This window comes from Anguilla anguilla, chromosome 18, assembly GCF_013347855.1.
Source record: "Anguilla anguilla isolate fAngAng1 chromosome 18, fAngAng1.pri, whole genome shotgun sequence".
In the NCBI taxonomy this organism is placed as follows: domain Eukaryota; kingdom Metazoa; phylum Chordata; class Actinopteri; order Anguilliformes; family Anguillidae; genus Anguilla; species Anguilla anguilla.
Window position 1 is genome coordinate 15,492,756 of NC_049218.1, and position 27,103 is coordinate 15,519,858.

Consider the following 27,103-nt stretch of genomic DNA (forward strand, 5'->3'; position numbering starts at 1 on the left):
CAGGTGATTAAGTAGTCTGACAAGTTGCTATTTACTTCTAATGCCTTGTGCAAAACAAACCGCAAGCCCCTCTGAACCACACAATCACGACTGAACCACAAACGTGAATTTGCGGAAGAGGAAAGCCTCTACCAATCGATGGTTGTATTTTGTTTAGTAATGTCTTGTCTTTAGATGATACTCGTAGTTTCAGGGCGTCAGATGGTGGATTGGTGTGACCTTAGGTTGTAGGAAGCCGTTTGTGTTATCTGTTAATGACAAGGGCGTTTTATATAGCTACGATGGTTTAGTTAAATGTGCTCATTGGCGATTGTGTAGATATGTCATGGCTATCGAGAAACAGAACTTCGTGCGCCGTGATAAACCGAAGCTGATTATGGAGACCTTGTAAAAAAATAGACAGAGCCTGATAATGTGGAGTAACTAACCGTCAGAAACACTCAGCCTGCTAGTTACAGTAGCTGGTGAACATCTGAGTCTACTGACTTTAGTGCGTTTGCTACCTAGCATTGCTGTGTGCTACGGTCGTGTTATACAATTAGTTGAATTGTGTGGTATCCCGGATTTTTTTGTTCATGTGGAATATAGTTTCTCAGAAAACTTCTGCTGTAAACTAGCTTGTTAGAATTCGGGCGAAACATGAGTTCACAGGTTATTGCAGGGTTATGTGTATATTACACTAATCTTAGTAATATGACTATGAATAGAGTGCGATTGGGGTTTCCGAGGAAAATGTGTGTTGGACCGGGTCAACAGAACCACAAGCCCTTTCCCTGCACAGCACAGCGGTTACATGTGTTGGAATATAATGCCTTCGGAAGACTACGAAAGAGATGCTATGTGAATGGGAAAAGACTCGGATTACTGAGGGTACCTGTTGCACGTCCGTTTATTCATAATTTTTTAAGGGCTCCGTCCCCGCTCTCCATCTGCAAATTTAGGGGGTTTGTTCAGCCTCCATATTTGTGTAGCTCCGGGAACTCGCTAAACACGCGGTCCAGTTATAGCACACCGGCCGGTCCGGACAAAGCGACACAGCCTGCAGAGAATAACAAAAAGCATCCTGCACCTGACACAAATAACAAATTCACACGGATACCATCCGAAGATGTCAAAAGGCTTTTACAGCTAGCTTACCCGGAGCGCTGGCGACTGACAGGTAGGCTGTATCATTTGAGGTCACCACCATGTGTGACCTCAAAAGTTTATTTTCATGGGAAACTTTTAGAATGCATTACATCTACATTTAAAGGGTACATTTATGCATGCATACAAGGACAGAATGGAGGTATCATACGCGTTGTGTTTCAGTGGACTGTTTCAGTGGGGGAGAAGATAATTTGTTCTGCAGTCAAATCGGATGGAAAACGGCCAGTTTACTCAAAGCTCTATGACTGCTTAACGTTACAGGCAACGACCCACATCGAATGCCTTTATGTATTACAATACTGGTATATGACGTCTTGTCCAGTGTGGCTTAAACAATTTTACATTTGTACAGACTATCACTTGATACAGCTGGACATTTACTTAAGCAATTCACGTTCAAGGGTTCAACAGCAGGGCTGTACCTATATGGCAGTTGAATGTTAGATTTGGGGTACAAGCCCAGGTCCCATAACAATGACACTACACTGCCACCCTTATATAGCAATGACAATGCAGTGCCATGTGTCACAAGCATCTGACTGTTTCCTGGCAGGAGTCTGATTTTCTTATTTGGCGGTTGCACTGGGCTGTAATGTCACAGTTTTTTTTTGAAAGAGAAAGGGCTCTGTATTAAACGATCAGTTGCACAGCTATGTTGTCATGTTTTGTGGATTCCTAAATGAGTCACTCATTGTTTTTGGTCACACTAATAGTTGCACCATGGCACACCGTTTACACTGGGCAAATGGGAGCAGGCATCTGCAAGATGGTTGCAGAATGCCACAAATTGGTTGCGGGGACATAGAAAAACTTTAAGCAACTCGGGGGGTGTGCTGGGTTAAGCTGAGCTGGGCCGTCTGTAGCATTCATTGGTGAGCAGGACTTGATCTCCACCAGAGAAATAAATGCAGCAAGCACTGGACAGCAGTAGAACCAGAGGACATGCATGACCAAAATAATTTAGCAACCTCATTATGTAATATCTGTTGATTTAGTAATGTTATGTTTATGCACATGTAAACGCTACCTTTCCATCATGTGCCTGTCAGCTGTTCTGCTTAAGAAAGGAATAAAGCCGCATCGTCCAAGTGATTTGTTTCCAATTGGTGTGATGTTCATTTGATGCAATTGCTATTTCTCACTATGTTCTTGTGCTTATTGCTGTACTAGCTAACCGGTGGTTAGCATGATCAGCACAGGCCCAGTCTGATATGCATGTTTGTCTGCAGTGGCTATGGGGTGCCTGGTGGTGTCCAGCGCAGTCACCATGTCGGCTCCCTTCTTCCTGGGTCGAGTGATTGACACCATCTACATGAACTCCTCCCCGGACTTCAGCTCCTCCCTTGCCTCCCTGTGCACTATGCTGTGCGGGGTCTTCCTCTGTGGTGCCGCTGCCAACGCCGCTCGGGTCTACCTCATGCAGAGCTCAGGTGAGTCTGAGACAGGTACAACTGGAGCAGGTGTAGGTGTGGGACAGGTAGAACTGGAGCAGATCTGGGACAGCCCATTTCCTCTGTAGGCATAATGAATATACAAGAGGATTACATTTCACACCTCCCCATTGATAATGGTCACAGAGTTTAGACCAATTCCATATTCTTAAATTGCTTCAGCCCAGTTGCGTCAGATAGGTGTCGGTTTTCATACAGTCATCCCCATGCACCCTTTCTACAGTTCAGTTCAAAATGCTTTGGAAACATTCTTGTTTTGTACATTATGTATCTGCAAAATGGCATAATATTAGATACGCTGCTTTAGTGTTAGACCGTATTCCAGCTAGGTTCTAATACTAGCTGGAAATCCCAGTTTTGCTATAAAAAATGCATTAGTGAATGTGAGTGCAATTAATAATGGTGAAATGTGTAGGGATGTCGAGGTGGATAGCCTGTTCATTTCCTGTAACTGAAATTGTGTGACAAGTTAAAGGCTTTTTTCGTGCAGAGAATATCACTGGATTACACTACTGTAGCTAAGTTCTTACAGATCAGCTATATTGAAATTAATGTAATTTTTTTTGGTTATTCATAGCTTAGGCTGTGTGGGCTTTGTAACAAATAATTTCAGTAAAGAACGATTTCTTACATTGAGTTTGTTCTCTTAGTCCATTCTATTTGTAACTGTGAGTTTTAAGTAGTTTTAAATATTGTATGTGCTTACATTCAGTTTATAGAATGGCATGTTTGACTTCCCTATGCACTTTCACCAGCATGAGACTTCTGCAATAGCTTCTGTATGAACAATGAAAATGAATGCAAGCCGACGATTATTTTGATAACTGCACTGCACAATTGTCACAGCCATGCATGTGTTTTTGTCTGCCATTTGTCTGCATGCAATGAATTAAAAATATTTTATTTCTGGTAACTTTTTCAGGGCAGCAGATTGTGAGAAACTTACGCGAATCCCTTTTTTCCTCGATTTTGAGGCAGGAGATGGGTTTCTTCGACAAGGCACGCACCGGCGAGCTCATTAACCGCCTGTCTGCGGACACGGCTCTTATCGGGCACTCGCTCACCGACAACCTTTCCGACGGCCTCCGTGCCGTTGCCCAGGCAACGGCTGGAATCAGCATGATGGTAAACGCATACGGTCTTTAGGCTGGAGTCAGTTTAAGAAATGAAGAACTGGTATAACATAACTACATTGTGTGTATATATATATATTATTTTATATATATATATATATATATATATATATTTTTTTTTTTTTTTAATTTACAGATCTAAAAGTTTTAACCGCTAACACACTTGTTTAACACTTGCCACTCTGAATACAGAACACAAGGGACATCAGCAGTTAAAACTCCTCACTTTTACAACATGTAAAATAGATTTTTGATTTAATTTGTTAATTATTAGAAAAGATATCAATTATCAGTTAAATCGCCAAAGTCATTGGTAGGTAGAGCAACCTGTTGGAATGACCTTTATCAAAATGTACAACTCACAACCAGATTAAAATTTATTTAAATCAAGTTACAGAACCAGTACTAACACCCTGGCCTATGCTTTATTCTGATATAGCCTCACCCAGAATCTGCAACACAGTGCCCGTAGTTGTATTAACCAATTTTATGACAGTGTAATGTTTCCCCAGCCACCCATTGACACACACCCACCCACACACTCAGATTTACAATGGCTAACTTGTGCTCTTGCACGCAAGCAATCGTTCCACTTGAACCAACAGGGAAAACTGGGATGTTGAGAAACTAGTTTGACTGAGATTACCACGGAGGAATCAGTCACAGTGAGGAAATGTTTCCTCATAGTTTGAACTGGAAAAGCAGTGTATTTGTTTAATCTGCATGTTTAGTATTCCTACACAAATGCAGCATGTAGATTGGGAAGCGATTCAGATTAGTGACAGTGAATCCAAATTGGCTGTTTGCACCAGTAAAAACTTATGTCAGTTGGAAATTCTGGACGTGCCATGCGTGTGCTTTTAGTCTAACACTCTTTTCCTCTTCTCTAGTTTTATGTGTCCCCCAGTCTGGCCTCGTTCGTACTGATGATCGTCCCTCCCATGGCCGGCCTGGCTGTGGTCTACGGGCGATACCTGCGCTCCATTTCCCGGAGAACGCAGGACTCCCTGGCAGAGTCCACACAGGTGCGTGCAGGGCGCAGGTGGGCACCAGGTAGCCCTTGTGCTGAGCTGTGATTGGTGCACTCAACATCTGCCAGTGAGCTGGTGTACTCGGGAGCTGTGGTGAACTATGGAACTATGGGCTGTCAGTGAGATGTACTGATGGATATCATACAAAGCCCAATCATTTATTAATAACTGGTTTCTCCTAGCTGGCAGAGGAGCGGATCAGCAATCTGAGGACAGTGCGCGCGTTTGGGAAGGAGCTGGCGGAGGTGGAGAAGTACGTGGAGAAAGTAAACCACATCCTCATGCTGGCCAAGAAAGAGGCGGTGCTTCGGGCAGGGTTCTTCGGAGCAGTGAGTGTGATTGTCATCGTTGAGGACACATAGAGTCCTGCTCTGGTTAGTGAGCACTCCTGCAGTTGGTATTTCGTGTGTCTCCTCCAGACGGGCTTGAGTGGAAACTTGCTCATCCTGGCGGTGCTGTATAAGGGCGGGCTCCTGATGGGCAGCGAGCACATGACCGTGGGGGAGCTCTCTTCCTTCCTTATGTACGCCTTCTGGGTGGGAGTCAGCATCTCAGGTGGGTCCTCCAGTCACCCTAACTGACATCACACTGTGGGTCCATCAAACCTACTGACATCTCACTGGGAATCCATCAAACCAACTGACATCACACTGCTGGTCCATCAAACCTACTGACATCACACTGGGAATCCATCAAACCAACTAACATCACATCAAACCAACTGACATCACACTGCCGGTCCATCAAACCTACTGACATCACACTGAGAATCCATCAAACCAACTGACATCACACTGTGGGTCCATCAAACCTACTGACATCACTGTGGGTCCATCAAACCTACTGACATCACAGTGTGGGTCTAATCAAACCCACTGCATGGCCTGGATATGAGCGTTTGTGTGTTCTCTGGCAGGACTGAGCTCGTTTTACTCTGAGCTGATGAAGGGCTTTGGAGCGGGGACCCGGCTGTGGGAGCTGCTGGACAGGAAGCCGGAGTTTCCCTTAAACGGTGAGCCCATCGGACCTGCGTGTGAACACGCCTCCATTAAGGCTGGGGCACTTCTGAGGAGGCCGTGCTTAATCCTGTATCTGACTGCTGAAGGACTGCTACACGTGTCTGCTAACTCACAGCTAGCTTATATAGAGCCCTGCGCAGTAGAGCCTATTGACACTCTTCGCCACCGACTCTTTCCCTCCCCCCAGAGGGTATTGTGCTGCAGCCGGGGCAGCTGAAGGGAGAGCTGGAGTTTCGGAACGTGTCCTTCGCCTACCCGACCCGCAAGGACGCGCCCATCTTCCAGGACCTGAGTCTGCACGTTCCAGCAGGATCCGTGCTGGCAGTGGTGGGGCCCAGCGGGTCTGGAAAATCCACCCTGGTGTCCCTGCTGCTACGGATGTACGACCCAGATGCAGGTGAGTGGGCGGGGCGGGGCGGGGCGGGGCGGTTCTACTTTCGACTGCTATACTTTGCTTCATAATCACCAGCACCACTGCATGGATATGTGTCTGAATTCATGACAGGCATCATCACTGTGGATGGCCATGATGTGCGTGAACTGAACCCGTACTGGCTGCGGAGTCACATTGGCACAGTCAGTCAGGTGAGAGATCTGGCCGTTTTTTCCGTCTCTAGATACTTTAGCAAGATGCTGATCTGTGGACGCGTGCTGTGTTTAGCTTACACACAAATCAATTTTACCAGCTGCCTTGTGCAGTCACCAGTGTGGTAGAAGGAGCTGAGCGTGTTTTCTGCTGGTTTCACGCGTGTGCTGTGCTACGGCTGTGCTGATTACCTCTGCTGCGCTGCCTCCCGCTCAGGAGCCTGTGCTGTTCTCCTGCTCCGTGGCGGAGAACATAGCGTACGGAGCCGCGGACCCCAGCCTGGTGACGGCGCAGGACGTCCAGCGGGCGGCGCACATGGCTAACGCCTACACCTTCGTCCAGGACTTCCCCCAGGGCTTCCAGACGCTGGTGGGGGAGAAGGGGGTGCTGCTGTCGGGTGAGGCTGCCGTTACCTTGACCACACACAGCATCAGATGTGAAACTCGACCTAAACCCGTCTCACCATGCGTGTGTGTGTGCGTGTTCACACTGTGCATCCAGGCCATTAAAAAAAAACTCCAGCTCTTTTATCTTTGAAATCATCTTGAGGTGTCCTTCGCTCAGCTAATTGCCCGCAGAAGGCTGAGTGCTCAGCTGCTTCCCTGCTGTTCTCTTCCCAACAGGTGGTCAGAAGCAGAGGATTGCCATCGCCCGTGCGCTACTGAAGGTACAGTAATCCATCGCTCCCCCTATCCTGACATGCTTTCTCTGCATAACCAGCCTTGCATTAATTAATATATTAATATGTAAGTGAAGTAGTCTTCATTATTTTTCCCCTCATGTTTCTAATTCAGAATCCCAAGATTCTTCTGTTGGATGAGGCCACAAGGTGAGTTTCAGATGATGCAGTCTACCACTGGCTCTCAGTGGGGTGCTTTTGTATCTCCAGGTTACTATAAATTGAATACGATAAAGTAGGTTTTGTACTTGATCGTGTCATACTTAATAGTAAGCCAGTTTTGCTGTTGGGAGCACTGGGTGCTGGCTTGGGAACCAGAAATCCTCTGTTTTCAGATCTCCTGAATTCTCTCTCGCCCTCTTTCTCCCTCTTCCTCCCTCCCCATCAGCGCTCTGGACGCAGAGAACGAGTTCTTGGTCCAGGAGGCCCTGGAGAGGCTGATGCAGGGGCGGACTGTGCTGATCATCGCTCACCGGCTCTCCACCATCCAGAATGCGGATGCGGTGGCGGTGCTGGATCAGCGGCGGGTGGTGGAGAGCGGCCGCCACGCCGAGCTGCTGAGGAACCGGCAGGGACTGTTCCGGAAGCTGATGGAGAAGCAGGCCTTCCTGCAGGCCGAACACAAGCAGGTCCTGCGGGAGTAGAGGTGGGGGTGGAGAGGGTGGAGTCCCTTGCCAAGGCCCCCCCCCCACCCCCACTGATACTGTATCTGAAACAGCTGTGTTTGAACAGATATTTTTAATAGCGGACTGTCAAATAATAAAATGGGGGGTGGCAGAAGATGTTCCACCATTGCGGTGAAGTACCAGCCTGCCTGTTTAAGGGCCTGTTTCATCAACACTGTCCAAGCAGTCAAGCTACTATAAGTCCAGCAACAGTCCAGACACTGCAGGCCTCCCAGTTTAATAATTTAATGCACCAAAGTGAGTCACGTGTTAGGCACTCAGGCCCTTCATCAGATTTCTAGTGAGCCCGAGTGGAGGGGACCAGACGGGACGGGACGGGACAGCACCACTGTACGCATTCTCTCACCTGGGGACTCTGGGACAGACCTGCTGTGAGGTACTAACCTATTACATTCACTGCACTGGAGATGTTTATAATACAGAGTCAAACGCTTGAAGGGTTTTTGAAGTACTGAATTAGCACCACGCGTTAAAATTGAGGCATTCAAAATTCAGCGGTTCTGTTTTTCAGGATTGCCATGATGTCCATGTGATGCACTATAAACTAAATCAGACAATCCTTTGGCTTCTCCACTCTGCATTAAGAAGCACAGAGGCATTGGAGAGTTAACACATCATTATAGAAATGGTCACAATAATTACAATCACAGTATTCTGGGACAATTACTTCACTCACTTCTGTTGCTTCTGACTACATTCATTTTAGATACACATTCTCTTGAAGTCATTAACCATTTGAGGTCACTCAAAATTACCCATGATGCATGGTTTTGTGTACAGCCCATTACCCATAATGCACTGTTTAGGACACTGCTGGCACTTTATGGTCATATCATAATGATTACATCAAGTATGTGGGCATAGTTAAAGGACTAACTTGTATTTGACGAAACCATAAGTTGCATCTTGGGACATTTTTAATGGTCTGACAGCAACAGCAGATTTCAGAAAACATTATTCAAGCCACAGAGAACGTGTCCTTGTGCTAAAGATAGTCAATATCCTTTTTTAAATTATAAAAAAAAGATTTTATGGCAAAAAGACAGGGTAACGTATATAAAGTATTTGCCTTTTATTTAAGAAAATAAGAATACAGCACTATTTATAATCATGTTTATAGTTTTATTCTTACTATATTATATTTTAACAGATATCCCATGTACTGCAACAGCGCAATGTCGAGCATAACATTTTGTATAACTGGAAAAACATATCTTTCCTCAGATTCCTTATTTTCTGTGCTACACTTTAAACAGAATACAGTAGTTCTTTAAGAAATTGGCTGAGCAACACTCAAGTCATTCCAAGAGATCAGATTTTGTCCCATATAAAAGCGCATTGGTTTGTGTCACATTCATGCATGTTTTAACATGGTTTTGAAAAAAATGAACCAAAATGAATCACTGGGATAGCAAAAATACAATGAGCCCTCTTACATTAACTAATCTTTGACAGAAATGTTTCATACAACCTTATGATTGCAAAATTTACACTCCTCAAACCTTACCTTTTACCACCATGTTCTCACTGGACATTCTCACTTCTGAGCTGTCAGTCATATTACTTTAACTGGCCCTTAAAAGGAAAGAGGGGCGAGAGGTCACTCAGGAGTGGAGTGTGTTTTTGCTGGAACTGGCTGACACACACAGACCATGTGAGCTATCGCTGATGCTACTCCAGGTGCTCTGCTAAAGAATGGTGATTCAATGTGCTTTCAGAGCAGGGGAGTTGGTTATAGTACATGAGTTTAACAGTCAAATTTTCACAAATGTTTAAACACAGGATCACAGATTGATCGGTTTACTGGCACTCAGTTTATTAACAAGAAATCTTGTTCTTTCATAAATACTCAAACAGAGAGCCTGAGAACCCAGTAAAATAATTCATTATTCAGTGATGTTAACTGGAAGAACTGTCTGTGTTAAAGAAACTGTTGCTGTATGTATGTGAAGTGAATGGGAGTTTTGTACAGTGCTCCATGAGCCAGTAATCTTATTTTGACACTATCTGGGAAGGTACAGAATGTTGGAATATTTATCTGTTGATACTGGATATGCCTCCTGATTATCAGGGCTTCTCTTCTTGTTCCACCACAGTGTATTTTTAATTTCCGTCATTTCTAATTTGTGTACTGTTGCTGCAGTTTGTCAAATAAAATTTATTAATATACTGATTGGGTTTCCAGGATCTCAGTTATCAGACAGGATATTGTGCACATCCCACTTCACTCTACGTGAAGTACAGGATAGTTACAAACGTGTGCTTCACCAATGGAATAGTGACCTATACGGACAGACTGGAAACGCTTTAATGATGCAGATCCACAAGGGACGTGCACACACCCTTTCCTCATATCACTCTTGATATGAGCCCTTGGCCAGTCTGCAGTTACAGGACACATAAAGGACTGAAACACTTCTCTTTTTTTCTCTGCACACTCAGATTCTGTCCCCATAAAGAGGGTGTGCTCGTCCCACCCTCCTCTGTTCAGTTTGTTACTGGGTAGATAAGACAGGTGGGGGCTCCTTGATAAACCTTTGGAAGGTTTACTTCTGATTGCCCACTAGAGGGAGCGCTTGCCTACACTCCAGTACATTTCAAGTTCCAGCAGCCGCGTGTACTACGAAGGAAGCTTAACATGCCCAGGGTTTCTTTGCGTTAGCTGGTTTGACAAAACCTTTAGTCCTGAATCACAAAGGTGGTTATCAGCTTGCTAAGTGAACACGGGCTTTGTTAATGAAGCTCTGTGCGCGTTCCCATGAAAGGGTCGGCATTTGCAGCAGCGTATTTCTCATCTGAGGAAAAAAGACTGGTATGGACGGATAGGAAGAACATCAAACTATCGTAGTGGCAAAAAGCAACACCCTTATCTTCATAAAGCCAGTGACAAGCGTTGGCAAAAAACAGATAGAGATAATAGTATAAATTAATTTGTAAATACCTTACCTTACCACTCAGAACGAATAAATCACACACTCACTAATTGTCCGACAGTTAATTTCTAATGTGACAGCTGCACGTTCCAGAGCTCCTTAAGCCTCAAACTTTATACAGGATATTCCAAATAAGCCAATCGCACTATTCATAAACTCAATAATTATGGGACTCAGGACTCAAGATTAATTGGTTTTCAAATCACTAAAAGAACAAGTGACCGAATACATTTTAGACATGCTTTTAAAATACGCTCCCTTTAGACCCCTCCGGTACTCTGGCTGTGGCCTTTTAGTTATCCCACGGGCAAAGACAAAGATCTATGGGGAGGCAGCTTTCCTTAGCTTTAGCTTTTACACAGTTTATTTCACTTTTATTATTTCACTGTTATTGCCTTTTATTTATTTACCTCACTTTTCTTTAATTTACATAATTTTACATTTATTAACTCTACAATATTTTACTTGTTTTTTATTACTATTGTTGTTTTCATTTCTACAATTCTTGTTATTATTGATGGTTTTGTTATTTTAATGATTTTTTTGTCTTTTTATTTTTTTCAGTGTTGCTTCTCTTTTATTGATCTTTTTATGTTTACTTTGTGAAGGACAGCACGAATTGCAATCTTGCACGAAAGGCGCAATATAAATACATTTTGATTTGATTTGATCTTGCCTCATAACTAAGGGAAGTAGATAAGGACGTGTGGGGTTCAAAAAGCTTGCATATGTACTGTATTCCCACCGTTGAGAATCTATATTGTACGTATAGTGTATCATGGAAGAAAGCCAACAGATTCATTAGGTCTCTATATAATCACCGCTCTGCTAAAACTCAGATGTACGGGATCCTCCAGGAATTAATAAAATTAAGGGCATGTAGTGCAGTGATGTGTACATATTACCCTCAGTTGGGAGGGTCAAAGCAGTGGAGATCATGTGGTACTAGGGCAAATTGGAGCTGTTTGGATGGGTGTTATTTGGGGTTGACATCACTGATCAGCTAAGGCGTTGCTGAGTTCATTCTCTTTGGGTATCCCCTCCCCTCCCAGTGATCCGTCCTGAGTGCTGGGGTCACTGTAATCCCAAAGCAACTTCCCCCCTCCACTCCCAACAAGTCATGGCCACCACACCATGCACAATATGCCAGGCCCAACATGCCACACACAATATGCCACATCCAGCTTACCAAACACAATATGCCACGCCCAGCACACCAAACACAATATTTCATGCCCAGCACACCAAACACCATATGCCATGCCCAGCATACCAAACACAATATTTCATGCCCAGCTCACAAAAACAATATGCGATGCCCAGCACACCAAACACAATATCTCATGCCCAGCTCACCAAAGACAATATTTCATGCCCAGCTCAACAAACACAATATGCATGCCCAACATGCCAAAGGCAATATCCCATGCCCGACACACCAACACTCTGGTGGGTCTTCACCCAAATGAGTGAGTCACTTGTCGCCAGCTTGCACCTAGTTCCACTGCGGCTTTGGTTTGTGTGCAGAAGCACACTGCATGCGTGTGTGTAGGTAAGCTGACCCCAGGTAGAGATCCAGCAGGGAGAACTCCCCACAGACACATGGAGGCACAAAGCAGACCTCTGAAAGCAGTTTCCTTGCTACAGTCTGTGCTGTTCCTCTGGGACAGTCAGACACGCCCATCAAGAACCCCCCTCCATTTCAGGCTTCCCTCTCAACTTTCAAGCCCCTCAGAAAAAAAAGCCTTTCAATATTTTTGATACTCCAGACAGTGGATAATTATGGGCCCCACGCAGCCACAATCTGTGCACTGATGACTGTCGGGCCTCTCTAGACTGCAGCACGTCTGGTCTGTCACTCACAGGAGCATGTGTGCTATAGATAGAGCTATTAGAGCTTTCTGCTGTATCAGCATCTGTGAGCTCTAAACTCAGGCTCCCCCACCTCTTCCCTTTTCTCCCTGACTGCTCGCCTCATTCTCCTCATGCTGCCTTAAACAGCCGATTAAACACAAGTAGGAGAGCGTTTTCAGCGTCCGCTGCTCCTGGCTGTCCGTGCAAGCCAGGCTCTTCTGCAAGACCCTAATGAGCCGTGTGTAGCTCTTACATGTGTGAGTCTGCGTAAAATGAGTCATTTACCCTCTCAGCTCTGCTCGTGGAACAGCACGTGATAGGTAGGAGCGTGTGTCTGCGCTGGTTCATATAAATGGTTTCCAGAAACTAACCAAGAGGTGCAGAGAACAGTAGAGGTCTTGCCAACAGGTGCCTCCCTTTGTTTTAATCAAGGCCATTGAATTGTCATGATAATCCAAGACCTCAGATCACTCATCATGCAATTTAAAGGCAAAATGACTGATTGAGCTCATCAGTGTCCCTTCAGAATGCACATGTACCCATTGTGGCAATTTATGCCTTAGTTACATTTGCATGTAATTTCAGGTCCACAGTGTAAATGTATACTGCCAGACATAAGGACCTTTTCAATATTACAGCTGAAATGCATTTAAATACTCTGGATGATCATACCAGGGTGGGTGGGTAAGGGGGTACCAGTATCAGTAACAACATTATCAATATTTCCCATATATCAAATAATTGAATGCATTTTCATCAGGTATACATTATTGCATTAAACAGAATTAAATAAAATAAGTAATTAAGCCCAAAATATGAATTCATGAATTAATTCACTGTACAATTAATTCACAATGGAAACTTCCCATTTGCTTTACTGAATGACACACTGCAGCCCCTGGGACCTGACTCTTACACGCCACCCCCCCCCCCCCCCATAAAAAATACCTCCCCCTCATATGAGGGTTACAAAGTTTTAATGGGTGGAGACGAGAAATTAAACCACTTTTTTTCCCTTCACATGTCATAGTTTTGATGTGATTGATGATTTTATGGTGGTCACTGAAAAACAGACTCACTGGTAACTGCACTGTTGTTACTGTGGTATCCTTGACCTCTGGGTCTTCACCTTATCAGAACATCTGAAGACTGCAGGGGTTCTGACCTTAGGAGACCTAAGGTTGAGTTGTATTTGAGGGTTCAGACACCGAAACTAAATCTGTGAAACAAGGAAGTATGTAGGAGATTTGAATTTCCAGTCAACCCCCAGTACTTCCTGTCTGGATTTAAATATAAATGTTCCTGAACACATCATCCAACATCTAAAAGCTTCATTTATTATAGAAATAGATCTGATACTTCATCCTTCATCTAATATCTATACACTCGTTGGCTATTTCTTCCAGTCAAATGCATTCCCTTAAAGGTACTTGCATATAAGGAATCTTATTGGCTGACTATTGTAAATAGCTCACATTTGCCTCATGGCGCCTCCTGTCTAATAGGAAATAGCATTATTATGAACGAAATACTGAATAAAGATGAACGAGTTTTCTACCGACTGGACACTTGTGAATGCGACGGCTTTGTTTGAGAACAGCAATCCTTGTCCTTCCTTAAGGACGCGAAAGCTTGTCAACCCAAAGCAGTCTACCCCGCCCCTCGACCACTGAGACACCCTACATCCGGCAGCGGACACTCCGGACAGCAAACTAAATTAATATAAAAGATTTGGAGTTGTGCACGATAACTTTGTCAAATTATAATTATTATTATTGTCAATGCATTGTATATCCGACAATGTTTTAAAATAATGACGTGGGAAAACAGCTATAAGTCTGGTCTATCAAAAAATATATGACTAGATATCAAAATATACACCGCAGCTCATTACAATACATATCCATAAATTCTAACGTTTTCTTTCCATCCTGTGATTTTGAAGTTTAATGACACACACGGGGGCCTGGAATGCATTTCACAGAAGTATTGCAGTACACCTGCTCTCGAAGAAATGCGACGTACAATAATTCAACTGCCGTACAGTGCTTTTCGAAACTCAAAAGGCTATTGTTAAACTCGTTATGTTCAATTTGTAGTATTCGAATAAAGGAGTAGATAAACTATCCATCTTCATCCCCCCTGACACGCTTCGGCACAGCGGGCGATTGTAAATTATATTTTAAAAACATCAGGCGTCCCCCTCATACTGCTATGGACGTGCATTTTTCTGATAAGGCGAAGACCCGGTTGTAAGGGATCCCGCAGACAGTAGCATTCGATGCTCAATGGAGGAGAAAGACGGGGTTACAGTTCTTGGCCTTCCATATACGGCCAGAGTAGCGTGGTTGGACTGGGGACTACCGCTCCCTATATGGACAGCCCACTGCACTTCGAACTGGGGTGCCTGGCAGCTCGCAGCCGAGGTACGGTACCCTCCGCTCACCCAGCAAGAACCAAATATGGATGGCGGTGGGGGGAAATTCCTATGGAATACAGAGACAGTCTAAATGGCTGCCAAGGAAGAAATTATGGAAGGAGGGGAGTATATAAGCTTCCTGACTGTCAGGGTTCGACCCAGCTGGACCCAGCAGCGGTTACCTTCTGCACTGAGCTTCCTTAAGGCCCCACCACAGGTAAGAACACAGGAATCGACTCAAGCATCTACAACTGGATATGCAGACGCAGTTCAAGGACTGGATTTTTAAGGGAATCGCGCCGTCGAAATTGTTCATATTACCTGTGGAATCATTAATTTTAAACAAACTGAAATATTTGAAGGACGTTACAATTATAAGACCTGTCAAGCTGTCTGCGGCTTGACTTTATAAATGTAATTTTGGGAGATGCTCCTCCGAGACCCATGGGAACAAACTTTTTTGCAAAGGATACAGATTTACAAATTACAACGAGCTGAGATCACCATACACATAATTGTAAATAAACTGTTACTGGTCGTGTAGTGGTTACATTAAGGGCTTTATTGAAACCTGCTATCCTAAATAAAGTTAATGCTACGTTATATGCCTACTATATTGAAACGAATATTTTAAATGGCAAATTATTTATGAATAAGTGTAAGCGTGTTTTTAAAGCAGAAAGTGGAGAAACACAATTTTAATATGTGAATCGTTGGAAAATCTATTTCCAGACGTTAGCTACGCTTTACAGATTTCAGATTCGACTTAATCAGACGTTACCATATTGTTTTACATTTAACAGGTCACAATCGGATTTACTGTCATTATCGACATTGACTATTATTCAGCTATTTTCTTGTTAATAAATGCGCTCAACTAAGACAAAGATCTTATTTCCAAATTGCGCACTAAAATCTACAAAAATTATATCCTGCAATTAGAACACTGAAAGGACGACTTAACTCTTTCCTTTTGGTGGCAGGGGCTTACTGCCATCTTAATATCGTTACTTAGAAATCATACAGCAAACATCCAACGTTTAACTAAAATTCTGGGTATTAGTTTGTGTGCAGTAGCCAAGTTTCAGACAGTGTGTAGTCATGGTTTCAGAACACGTGACGCCAGCAGAAATATAATGTTTTCACACATTTGCGTTAGAATCCATCAAGATGTGCGACGACGAAGAAGTTACTGCTTTGGTGTGCGACAATGGTTCAGGACTGGTGAAGGCTGGCTTCGCCGGCGACGACGCCCCCAGGGCCGTCTTCCCTTCCATTGTTGGGCGCCCTCGTCACCAGGTATGGGAAAATCACTCCGCATTATACATTTGCTATTGCGCGTAAATGCGCAATCTGGTTGTGCTTAAGTGCGCAACGTTGAAAAGGTGAACAATTTTTACGCCTATAACTATAAACGCTATGCAATATCCATAGATTTAAATTGTATTCTAAACAGAATCAATGTAAAACTTTGCCCTGGTTTTGAGTGATTTGTACCTATGTGTGCAAGCAATTGAGAAAATGCTGTCCTTTCACCAGTCAATCAGTGGCATGATTATCCTCCTTCCAGGGTGTGATGGTGGGTATGGGTCAGAAGGACTCCTACGTAGGAGATGAGGCTCAGAGCAAGAGGGGTATCCTCACCCTGAAGTACCCCATCGAGCACGGCATCATCACCAACTGGGATGACATGGAGAAGATCTGGCACCACACCTTCTACAATGAGCTCCGTGTGGCCCCAGAGGAGCACCCAACCCTGCTCACTGAGGCTCCCCTGAACCCCAAGGCTAACCGTGAGAAGATGACCCAGGTACGCCACCCTCTGTCTGCTGCTGCTCTGAGTAGCTGATCCTGTCTTGTGAGACCTTACAGCAGTAAGGCAGCATGCAAGTAAAATAACACTACTCTCTCCCTCCCCTGCAGATCATGTTTGAGACCTTCAACGTCCCAGCCATGTATGTGGCCATCCAGGCTGTGCTGTCCCTGTACGCCTCTGGCCGTACCACTGGTGAGGTTCACAGATAACTATTCTCTCACTTCCACTACTACACGTATATAAAAAAATCAAAATATTTTTTTGAATTACCTTGCATATGGTTTATAGGTTTTATCATGATGATCATTATGAGTCTGAATTAGGTTGTCCTTTTAAAATCACTACTGTAAATCCACATGCACAGCAATATAGTTTGTACTAAAATCATTAAGAAATAGGAGGACATTTGCATCATACTTTTATATCAAATAAATTACTGACTACCATGAAGCCCTCTTCCGTGCAAGCTGTTGTGTTGTACTCTATTACTGAATGTGCCATGCTCTCTCCTTAGGTATTGTGCTGGACTCTGGTGATGGTGTGACCCACAACGTCCCCATCTATGAGGGTTACGCTCTGCCCCACGCTATCATGCGTCTGGATCTGGCCGGTCGCGATCTGACTGATTACCTCATGAAGATCCTGACTGAGCGTGGCTACTCCTTCGTCACAACTGGTGAGATGGGAAACCTTTTCTGAAATTAGGTCCATGGCAATGCTGTAAACATTGCTGAATTAGTCATTTCTTAAAGGAAACTGAATGTTTACACTTGGACCAGTCTAAATGGTTAAACTTTTTTTTGGCATTTTGGGGTGTTTCTCTCAACCACCCTACTAGTCCTGTGTAAAGTCTTCAGGGCCCACACAGCCTGTTATGTGCCTGACTAATAATGATATTTTTCCCATCACAGCTGAGCGTGAGATCGTGCGTGACATCAAGGAGAAGCTGTGCTATGTGGCTCTGGACTTTGAGAACGAGATGGCCACCGCTGCCTCTTCCTCTTCCCTGGAGAAGAGCTACGAGCTGCCTGACGGCCAGGTCATCACCATTGGCAATGAGCGTTTCCGTTGCCCAGAGACCCTGTTCCAGCCTTCCTTCATTGGTTTGTATCAGTACCAGAACCCCACAGAAAAAAAGTGCTTACATTGGCCACTTGGTAAAAGCAGGACTGTCAACAATGGTGTCTTTTAATCCAACCAGGTATGGAGTCTGCAGGCATCCATGAGACCGCCTACAACAGCATCATGAAGTGTGACATTGACATCAGGAAGGACCTGTATGCCAACAATGTCTTGTCTGGTGGTACCACCATGTACCCTGGTATTGCTGACCGTATGCAGAAGGAGATCACTGCCCTGGCCCCCAGCACCATGAAGATCAAGGTAACTTAGCGATTACCTTGATGCAACAATGAGATGCAAGATGCATTTATTTTTTGACAAGGCTGCTGAGTGTTCAAACTCATCTCTTCCTCTTTTTTTCCTGTCCCTTCTCTAGATCATTGCCCCCCCTGAGCGTAAGTACTCTGTATGGATCGGTGGCTCCATCCTGGCCTCTCTGTCCACCTTCCAGCAGATGTGGATCAGCAAGCAGGAGTATGATGAGGCAGGACCCTCCATTGTGCACAGGAAGTGCTTCTAATTCCGCAGTCATCACTCTTGTACATTCTCAGGATCCTGCCCCAGCAGATCACATGACCGTTGCGGGGCAGCTCTGTGTAAATGCAATTTTGTAACTTTGTGTTACTTCATTAAAATGGAAAAAAACTGGACAACATCATGAAGATTAGCGAAAACCATGTTATCAAACATGTGAATGTAAAATGTACATAAATAATAATTTATTAAAGTCCATCATTTCATATTTTGGATTGGAGTCTGTTTATAATGCAAACTGGGCAGAAGCTTACTGCTACAGTACATTTCTCTTCTGTCAGAACAGTTGTTTTCATCATGCATACACACACACACACACACTTGTCTGAAAGATCCACAAAACACAGAAAATAATTTATCCTGTGTTTAAAAGTGTAGTAAACAGTCATGTGGCCACTACCTTAACAAAACTGACAAAGAGAAGCATTAAGGCCCAAATATTTACTCCAGTGACAAGTGGTAGATATAGGCTAGTAGACTGCCAGTAGACTCTCTGGAGTTGCTTAGACAAACTTGAGACTAATTAAGCTCTTGTGACCCGGGACAGTATTCAAATACTTAACGGTTGAATAACAGAATGTATACAATATGACAGACTTATTATACAAAGTAATAATGAATAATACAAACTTATACAACAAACCATATGAAACCAAACCGAAAAACAGCAGATGAATCTAGATTATTTTACACAATATTTTTATCAGCATGCCCCAGGGCTCTGCATCAGAGCAGTGTGAGCAGAAGTAAAAGGATTCTCACATCAAGTTGAGAACAGCACACAAACAACATTCTCATTTTAGTGCAATTTGAAAATGAACCATCACTAGTCTGACCTGAAGACTTTGGTAAGTATAGACTCTAAATATCAGCCCACAGTGTAGCCACACTGCCTAGCTACATGTTGACAAATAAATCTACAGTATATTGCAAAATAATTAATACACAGTTTTCCTATATATCTTGATGGAAAAACTGGACGATGATGTTGAAATGTTCCCTAACTGCAGGTTCTGATGAAGGGTTCAAGCAGAGCCAGGTCTCTATTCTGGAGTAGGCCTGCTCACTGTGACAGTTTACTGGGCTAGGTGAACGTATCAAGTGTGAACCACAAAATTATTTTCCTTTGGCTTGCAATGAAACTAGAGGAAAGAGCCAAGTACTTTCCTATAAGTCCAGTACATTAAAGCTATTACTTGCCGTTTATGAATTTAAAGAACAGAATTAAATCTTCAGAAATGCCAACAAGTAATAATAAACATTATTTGGCTATAGTTGCTTTGTTTCACTTAATTTAAGCCAGTTAAGCGGTAATACGTGCATGTACCCAAGCTTGCCTGAAAAACAGACTACAGTAACGGGGCTATATAGCGATGGTCAAGCAAAACCAACCCATAATTCAACTGGAAAGGTGACTGAAATTTGAGTAATTTGATTTCAGTATTCGAACAAAACGTAGTTTGCCTATTTATATTTTCACGCGACAACACGTTGAAAATAGGTTTTAAGAAAATGTCATATATTTGTGGCTGCGTTCAAAACAAATCTCTCCAATCCTCAATCTCCGGGCGGAGTCAAGTGGCGTGTGCAGCGCTTGAAGTCGCCATCTAAACAAAGTTTCATTTCAGAGAATTAATGTGCGATCCGGGCATGTAAGTACCATTGCAATACAAGTTATGTACGTAAATTAAATTCCTGTTATTCATAAAACGCATTATTAGTTTAGCTAACGCGACGATAGTACGCCTGTAAACAAAACTTGTTTGCCCTTCGTAATCAGAATCACAAATGCCTACAGCTGCTATTGCGGACGACAAACAAGCTAAAAGCACCCTGTGTCGCACATCGAAACGGGCGGAGAAGTAGAAAATGCCTTTAAAACTTTGTAAACGTTGTTTGATTGCTAGTTATCGATAAATCCGTTACGCGTTAAATGTAGCTTGGTAAATTACAGCCTTGGCTGACAATTTAGTTCCGATACGAAAGCACGCGTAGATATACCACTATATTAATGTTTTATTGTGTATCAAAGTAGTGTACAATGTAGCAAATCCAAAAACGTGGTTACACTAATATAAAATACAGTGAAACAATGTTTCTATCTGAAAAACGGAATTAACCAGTACAGACGCCATTTTAACTGTCGTGGGCGTGGTGGAAGGGGTGTATCGTTCAAGCTCCAACTGTTCAGTGATTGGTGGTATTTTATGAGGGGTGCGTACTACCTTTTCATGTTTTTGTTTAAATGTCTGGCAGGAAGAGCCGCGGGAAATCCACCCCAAACCAGCTGATGTTTGATATACAATTTCGGGGTGGCTAAGGAGACCTCAGCGATTCTGCAATGACTTTGTCCCGTCTCTTTCACAGTTCATAAGCCACTCTAATTATTAAACAACAGAGAAGATGGTGAAAAAGAAGATACGAACAGAATATATGAAGAAATTCAAAGATCCAAAATGGGAAACCTTCTCCAAGTGCTACGAGGATTTGCTCAATTACAGACTCTCAAGAAGGATGCTAGAGCAGTCTCACAATCCGATTTTATGGGGAGGCTGTGAAACTGACTCCGAATCCAGTGGTAGATCCACTCCACCAAAAAATAAAATCTGTCCTGTGACTGCAGAAGAGATGCCACCACGTGAGACACGTAAACAGGAGGGTGACGCATCGGAACCGACTGCTGTTGAGAGAGAGCTGCAAGCGGACACCTCTTCACCTACAGGTTATCTTTAGATGCTGTGATTGGGGTAGTGACTGTCACTGATGCTGATAGTTACCAATATCTAAAAATGCATTTAGATGGGATTAATCTTGAAAAATAATACCTAGATACTGTTCCTGTATCAAAAATGTTAAAGGAGATCCAGAGTGGACATGCGTAAAGGCCATATCATTTTCTAAATATATATACAAGAGTGCCTTGGTGATATCTATCAGGATTAACTCCCATAGTGGACCCTTTCCACTGGTCTTGTTTGATGCTAATTTCAATCCGTATAATTGAATTTATAGCCTGGTACCTTATACAGACATTTTAACTGAAGCTATAAAGGGCCATATTTGTACTTTATTGAGGCTGATAGAGAAAGGTAGATGGGGATAATTATACACAGAATATTTTTATTTGTTTCTGCTCCTCAGTTGTCAAGTATTCATTTAACACCCTATGGGTTTCTCCTGACAGTTGACTGAAGGTATGCAGTATGGGGCTTGGTTAATACCTGGGACAGGAGATCTCCTGGGACAATCTAGTTGCTGCTGGGAGGGTGTTGGTGGAACAGTAGGGGGCAGTCTTCCTTCTGGACCAAACAGGAAACCAATGCTTTACTTTTACTTTACTGTCCTTATTCCGAATACTAATTGCCTGTGAATTAGTGCAAACATTAGTGCAAATACCAGGGATCGAAACACAGTATAGTCTGAGGGAGAATATAGTCCCAAGGGAAACCGCAAGTACAGGAGGTATAGACTGGATTGAGAATTGTCAACTGCCGTATTTAAAATTAAATTAGTCATACAGACAAGAGCAAGCCATCCTGATGACCATTAAACTACATTAAATGAACAACAGCGAATAGCCACAGGCTCTGAAAACAGGTTAAACTAATCAGGCCTTAGTGCTATGTAAAATGCACTACACAGAGATGGGGTCACACCCGCCCCCCCTCACAATGTGGGTATGGGGATGCTTCTGTAAGATGCAATCTTTTGATTGAGTCTTAAAGATTCTGTGCCAGTTTTTGAAAATAATAGGGCGATGATGATTCTTCCCCCCATAACTGAGGTAGATTGTGAACTTTGGTATATAAAGGCAGTTATCAGAATTCTGTATGGACAGGATCACTCGGTCCAAGCGCAGTTTAATCCTCACACAAGGCTTTGGTAAAAACGAAAGTTTGAAGGTGTTTCTCTCGCAGACAGACAGGGAGCAGAGAGAGTGCAGCGAAACGGAGAGATTGGAGCAGAGGTGAAACACGAAGGTGGGCCTTCGGCCGGAGACCTGGTGCAGGACCACAGCGTGCCCCCCAAACCCCTCCGCTCGCGGAAGCCGAAATCACTCCGAGCCAAGAGCAAACCGCCGCCAGCCACAGCGGCCGGCACGGCGAGCAGACATCCCTTCGCCATGTACGGGTGGGCGGAGCAGCACGCCGACATGGCAGGGAAGAAGACTCACAACGTGCTTCCGGCCGTGTCCACCACAGAGGTCAGACTACAGTCCCCCCTACAAGGAACAACATTTACATTTTCAACATTTAGCAGATGCTCTTATCCAGAGCAACTTAAATAGCTTAAATCCTTGTGTACAATCCTTTAATACAGCTGGATATTTACTGAAGCAGTCCAAGTTCAGTTCCATGCTCAGTGGTAGAACCACATTGGATCAGCAGTATTGCTTCAGTTTTTACCCTGAGATAAGGCAACAGAAGTAGGATTTAAACGGGGTAAAATTCCATTGTCTTGTATCTATTTGTTAAACTTCCAAAACCCGTTTCCAAAGCTGTTTTTTTGCTCCAATGAAAATTTAGTTTTTCCCATCTAGTAAGAACCCTGTGCTGTGTTCCCAGATTCATGCTTCTGCTCTGCGTGCCAAAACCAGACGGGAGGTGGAAAAACAAATGAAGAATCTACAGCGGCAGCGCGTGCGATCGGCTGAGCCAAAAAAAGCACACAAGACGGAGCCGGTCGCAGACTATAACCCCTGGATAACCGAGTACATGCGCTGCTTCTCCTCCAGGACTCGCTAGGCCCAACATGCACTAAGTCTCTCAACTCCCTTTTCTCCAAGTTTTCTCAAGATGGGTGGAGTTTTTGCTTAATCATGGGACAACTTCTTATGGGATCATTTTAAAAACTTGGTGAATTCAGAGAAGCTGAACTGTTTTCAGTGGATGTTTTTATTTCTAATCATTCCAAGGATTTTTTGTGGCTTCTGAAATTTATGTTTTTGACTGCACAAACAACTGAATGTGATACTTGTATACTTGATCACCACATATTTGGGAAACAAATTTGTGTTAAATGTTTTACTAAAATATCATGTTACAGATCGTCCTTATTTTTATTTATTTAATAATAGTTATTTTTGTTTTTGCTAAATAATTCAGCATTTTGCAAGCGACAAGATATTTTATATACACCAAATCAGCCAAACGCGTTAAGTATTTTTTATCAATCTAAAAATTCTCATTTGGATATAAATGGCAACTAGAAGTATAAAATACTTAAGATACAGTATTATGTATCATAATAAAACAAGTACTGATTCACCAGGTTTTGGATTACCTGAAATTATCAAGATAAATCCTTAAACCTGCTGAATTTCCCATCAACGAGTTGCCATATGCCAGGCCTGCCATCTGATTTAAAATTAGTACAGTATTGTGTATTTTGTTTACTTTGTATTTTGGGGGACATCTCAGAATTCTGAGACACTCATCTGGTAACCCTGAATACCACTGCATTTACTGCTTCTGCTACTGTAATTCAGCTTGTTCTGGCAAAAGGAATTCAAGATGATTGTCTTCTCACAGTTATGTTTGTGTATTTATTTTTTTTGGAAATGCTCATCCTTGCAACCTCTTAAGTTAACGTTCTATAGCTTTGTTGGCAGAATAATACCAAAGGACGAAGTGAACTACTTGAAACCCTGTGTACTAACCAGCATTGTGCTGTAATTGTAGTAGTGCACGCATTTTCACTGGTGGATTCCGTTGTCTTGAATTCTGTAAATACATCCCTTTCCACAGATCACATGTACTCGTGTTAGCATGTCAGCTTGCAAGCTTTTTAATGCAGTGCAGAGCTAATGCAATGCATCCACTTGCAGTTCATTCTTTGGCCCCTGAAAAGAACGCAAGATGAATCTTTAATCGATGCTTCAAAGAAGGTTTGTCCTTTGATGGCTCAGCCTGATGCACACATTAAGTTTCATTGGTGGCTGCACCAGGTTCTTTGTGTAAAGTGTGAAGTCGTTAAGTGCGCTGCATTAACAGAGCGGTTAGGCTTGTGCTCCTGAAATGTAATCCCCGCTATCCAAAATACACCCCGCACTCTGTTCCTCTGAGGTCACACAGCCTCCTTCAGTTTAAACTGATTAGTGAGATTCCACATCCCAGCTCACCTTACCTGCATGGGCTATCATTAAGCACAATTATCCCCCAGTTGGTTCTTTGTAACAGTGAGCACCTGAGCATAGTTTGGAAGGTTATATATGTTTGTTAAGATTCATGTGTTTAAGATCTGAAAGCCAGATTTAGTCTGCTGTGGTAGTGATGGGCTTAATTACCTTAACACAACTGATAAATTATTTGGGGACTTTTTAAGCTTTTGCTGTACAGCACGTATGAATCGTATTTGCACAAGATGTTGCTGGACGTTTACTGATGAAAGAAAACTACCACTGTTTACATTATGACAAATATATTTGTACTTTTGAATAAACATGATTGTAATTTGTATCTGCGTACTGTTGGGAATACATCGTTTTGAGTGTGTAAAGCATGTTATTTATTTATAAACACCAGGGGGATTCTGCTGCCTGAAGGCTAATTGCAGGCATTGAGGACTCAAATCCTGAGGATTTAGGCTGTGCCGGTAAGTTGTCGGGGATGAGCGTTTACACGCTTTTTTTGGTGTGGCGTGGGATGTTCTCAGGGGAAATACGGTAATCCGATTCCAGCAGCTGCACCAGGGACTGTTCCCTGAATGAAAGGTTTGGTACAGATCCAGTGCCAGAGCAACCCAACCTGTCACTCTCACATTCACCACACAACACCTGGCCTCAGGTACAGACCTCAGCCCCTACTGCGCACTGTCTGAGGAAGAGGTACCGTTGGCTCTGTGACCTGATTGGCCTACCAAATCCTTCCACATCAATATTCAGCCAATGGCTGTTGCGGCAACTAAGTTTAGTTCACCAGAAGCGTGTCGTTGAGTAAGCCATTTCCTGTCTGTATATTCTGCTTGAGCAGTATTAGAACACAAGGAAAAAGAGATGTAGTAGATTTAGCAGATGCTCTCATCCAGAGAGACTTAACTGCTTACATTCTTTACATACAATCCATTTATACAGCTGCATATATTCACTGAAGCAGCTCAGGTTTAGTGCCTTGCTCAACAGTACAACCGCAGTAGCCCAGCTGGAATCAAACCATCAAGGTGCAAGCTGTTCCCTAACCCTAAATTTTACCATTTGAAATGCTGCCTAACTAGGGCTGCATTTTAGATTCAGAACAGTTTTGTTATGGTTCACCTTGAATGTCACATTTACTGCAAACAGTGTGTGCAGACACTCTGCAACGATTTAGGCATCATTTTCACCTGGCAGACCCACCTATTTGGTGCTATGGTGTAGCCACTAATTACAAGAAATATTCAGTGACAATTTTAAGAATCGGTGTCACAGTAAATGATCTCTCTATCAGCAGCCATGGTATTAGCATTCTGCATCATCCAATATGGGGCCTTCCAACATTTCATAAAAGTTTGCAACACATCAACTAAAATCTTCAACTCCTACCTACTGTTCTGTATTTTATTTCTAACACACTTTTCTGTATTGTATTTCTGTAGTATCTGTCATCTATCCCTGCTGAACGCTGGCTGAGGTGTGCAGCATGTACCACATCTCCAGACCTTTCTTTAAATACACACTGTAAGCACCCCCAGGAGGCCTGTCTGTCTGGGGCATCAAGGACAACAGAGGTCATAGGAGGCAGCTGTATGAGGCTCTAGTAACCACACCTCTTCCCTCCTGCACACACACTCACCACAGACCCAGCACACATCCGCACGCACACACACACACACGGGAGGCTATAGTAAATGCACCTCTTCACTCCTGCGCACACACCACATACCCAGCACACACACGCACACACCTGCACACAATCACACAAATACCACAAACCTGAAAAAACACCACACACCTACACACAGAACTGCAGCTCTATCTCACCACAGTACAGTAAACACCCCCAACATATAAACACACCTGTATAGCAACCACATCTCTCTACTGAATAATAGAGGGAATGTTAAACCAGAGCCCTTCTGTTCCAACGTAATTGGGCTCACTCCCACCCGTCTCAGACTCAGAGTATAATGATACATCTGCTATCCTTTTACTGCATAGCAGGCACTTCACCCCCAATCCCAGCCCCCCTGCATGGTTTCCCCATACACTGGCGAACCCCCTTCTCTCTGATAAGGACCACGTGATCTTCAATGACCACATTATGTCAGAACTGAGCTTTAACATCTCCTACAGAGTCTCCTACAGCACAGTGTTCCTGTCACTGCACTGGGACACAGTTTTTCTTAACATGCTCCAGAAGGAAGCCCACCCCCTACAGGTCCACCAACACCACTTCCAGCAGCAACTCACTTTTCCCAGGTCTGCCGTACACGGCTAACCAAGCCCACACCTGCTCGGCTACAGCTATTTAGTGGGAGCTGCTGCACCCTACTGGTATTATAATATACACTTCTACATGTGACATTTACTGAGGAAATTCACGTTCCAAACCTGGCATGAGGTATATCAGTAGTTCCAATACAGGGACTCATTGTCTGTGTGGTCTATATCTGGCTCTGGAAAACTCCTAATCTTCTAAAAGCCTACCTGTACTGGCTGCACCTCCAGGCCTACCTGTACTGGCTGAACCTCCAGGCCCACCTGTACTGGCTGCA

General features: G+C 43.5%; 3 protein-coding genes across 6 annotated transcripts; all 3 read left to right on the top strand.

Moving 5' to 3' along the window:
* The first annotated feature begins 21 nt into the window (after window positions 1-21).
* abcb10 (ATP-binding cassette, sub-family B (MDR/TAP), member 10) lies at window positions 22-9,907 on the top strand. 2 transcript variants are annotated; one of them, XM_035400634.1, is made up of 13 exons: window positions 22-1,159; window positions 2,379-2,579; window positions 3,523-3,725; window positions 4,624-4,758; window positions 4,947-5,093; window positions 5,184-5,319; window positions 5,681-5,776; window positions 5,971-6,180; window positions 6,289-6,368; window positions 6,586-6,766; window positions 6,993-7,036; window positions 7,164-7,198; window positions 7,437-9,907. In XM_035400634.1, exons 1-13 carry the CDS (start codon window positions 640-642, stop codon window positions 7,690-7,692), a joined length of 2,244 nt encoding a protein of 747 aa, XP_035256525.1. In that variant the 5' UTR covers window positions 22-639; the 3' UTR covers window positions 7,693-9,907. The 2 variants fall into 2 exon arrangements, with proteins under 2 accessions (XP_035256525.1, XP_035256526.1); XM_035400635.1 differs by lacking the exon at window positions 22-1,159 and having other exon boundaries at window positions 2,444-2,579; window positions 3,575-3,725.
* Window positions 9,908-15,007: 5,100 nt separating this feature from the next.
* LOC118218176 (actin, alpha skeletal muscle) lies at window positions 15,008-18,618 on the top strand. The gene is made up of 8 exons (XM_035400636.1): window positions 15,008-15,157; window positions 16,100-16,239; window positions 16,511-16,750; window positions 16,864-16,948; window positions 17,271-17,432; window positions 17,668-17,859; window positions 17,958-18,139; window positions 18,255-18,618. Exons 2-8 carry the CDS (start codon window positions 16,111-16,113, stop codon window positions 18,396-18,398), a joined length of 1,134 nt encoding a protein of 377 aa, XP_035256527.1. The 5' UTR covers window positions 15,008-15,157; window positions 16,100-16,110; the 3' UTR covers window positions 18,399-18,618.
* Window positions 18,619-19,878: 1,260 nt separating this feature from the next.
* LOC118218177 (centriole, cilia and spindle-associated protein-like) lies at window positions 19,879-24,868 on the top strand. 3 transcript variants are annotated; one of them, XM_035400638.1, is made up of 4 exons: window positions 19,879-20,064; window positions 20,669-21,134; window positions 22,330-22,616; window positions 22,978-24,868. In XM_035400638.1, the coding sequence occupies exons 2-4, from the start codon at window positions 20,816-20,818 to the stop codon at window positions 23,155-23,157; spliced, it is 786 nt and encodes a 261-aa protein (XP_035256529.1). In that variant the 5' UTR covers window positions 19,879-20,064; window positions 20,669-20,815; the 3' UTR covers window positions 23,158-24,868. The 3 variants fall into 3 exon arrangements, with proteins under 3 accessions (XP_035256529.1, XP_035256528.1, XP_035256530.1); XM_035400637.1 differs by having other exon boundaries at window positions 19,962-20,064; window positions 20,780-21,134; XM_035400639.1 differs by lacking the exon at window positions 19,879-20,064 and adding an exon at window positions 20,073-20,090.
* Window positions 24,869-27,103: the final 2,235 nt, after the last annotated feature.

Coding starts and splice junctions, on each gene's coding strand:
- abcb10 (XM_035400634.1), top strand. CDS start 640: ATGAGTTCACAGGTTATTGCAGGGTTATGTGTATATTACACTAATCTT. Junction 4,759..4,946: donor CCCTGGCAGAGTCCACACAG/GTGCGTGCAGGG, acceptor GGTTTCTCCTAG/CTGGCAGAGGAGCGGATCAG. Junction 5,320..5,680: donor GGTGGGAGTCAGCATCTCAG/GTGGGTCCTCCA, acceptor GTTCTCTGGCAG/GACTGAGCTCGTTTTACTCT.
- LOC118218176 (XM_035400636.1), top strand. CDS start 16,111: ATGTGCGACGACGAAGAAGTTACTGCTTTGGTGTGCGACAATGGTTCA. Junction 16,949..17,270: donor CGCCTCTGGCCGTACCACTG/GTGAGGTTCACA, acceptor CTCTCTCCTTAG/GTATTGTGCTGGACTCTGGT. Junction 18,140..18,254: donor CCAGCACCATGAAGATCAAG/GTAACTTAGCGA, acceptor TCCCTTCTCTAG/ATCATTGCCCCCCCTGAGCG.
- LOC118218177 (XM_035400638.1), top strand. CDS start 20,816: ATGGTGAAAAAGAAGATACGAACAGAATATATGAAGAAATTCAAAGAT. Junction 21,135..22,329: donor GGACACCTCTTCACCTACAG/GTTATCTTTAGA, acceptor TTTCTCTCGCAG/ACAGACAGGGAGCAGAGAGA. Junction 22,617..22,977: donor CGGCCGTGTCCACCACAGAG/GTCAGACTACAG, acceptor CTGTGTTCCCAG/ATTCATGCTTCTGCTCTGCG.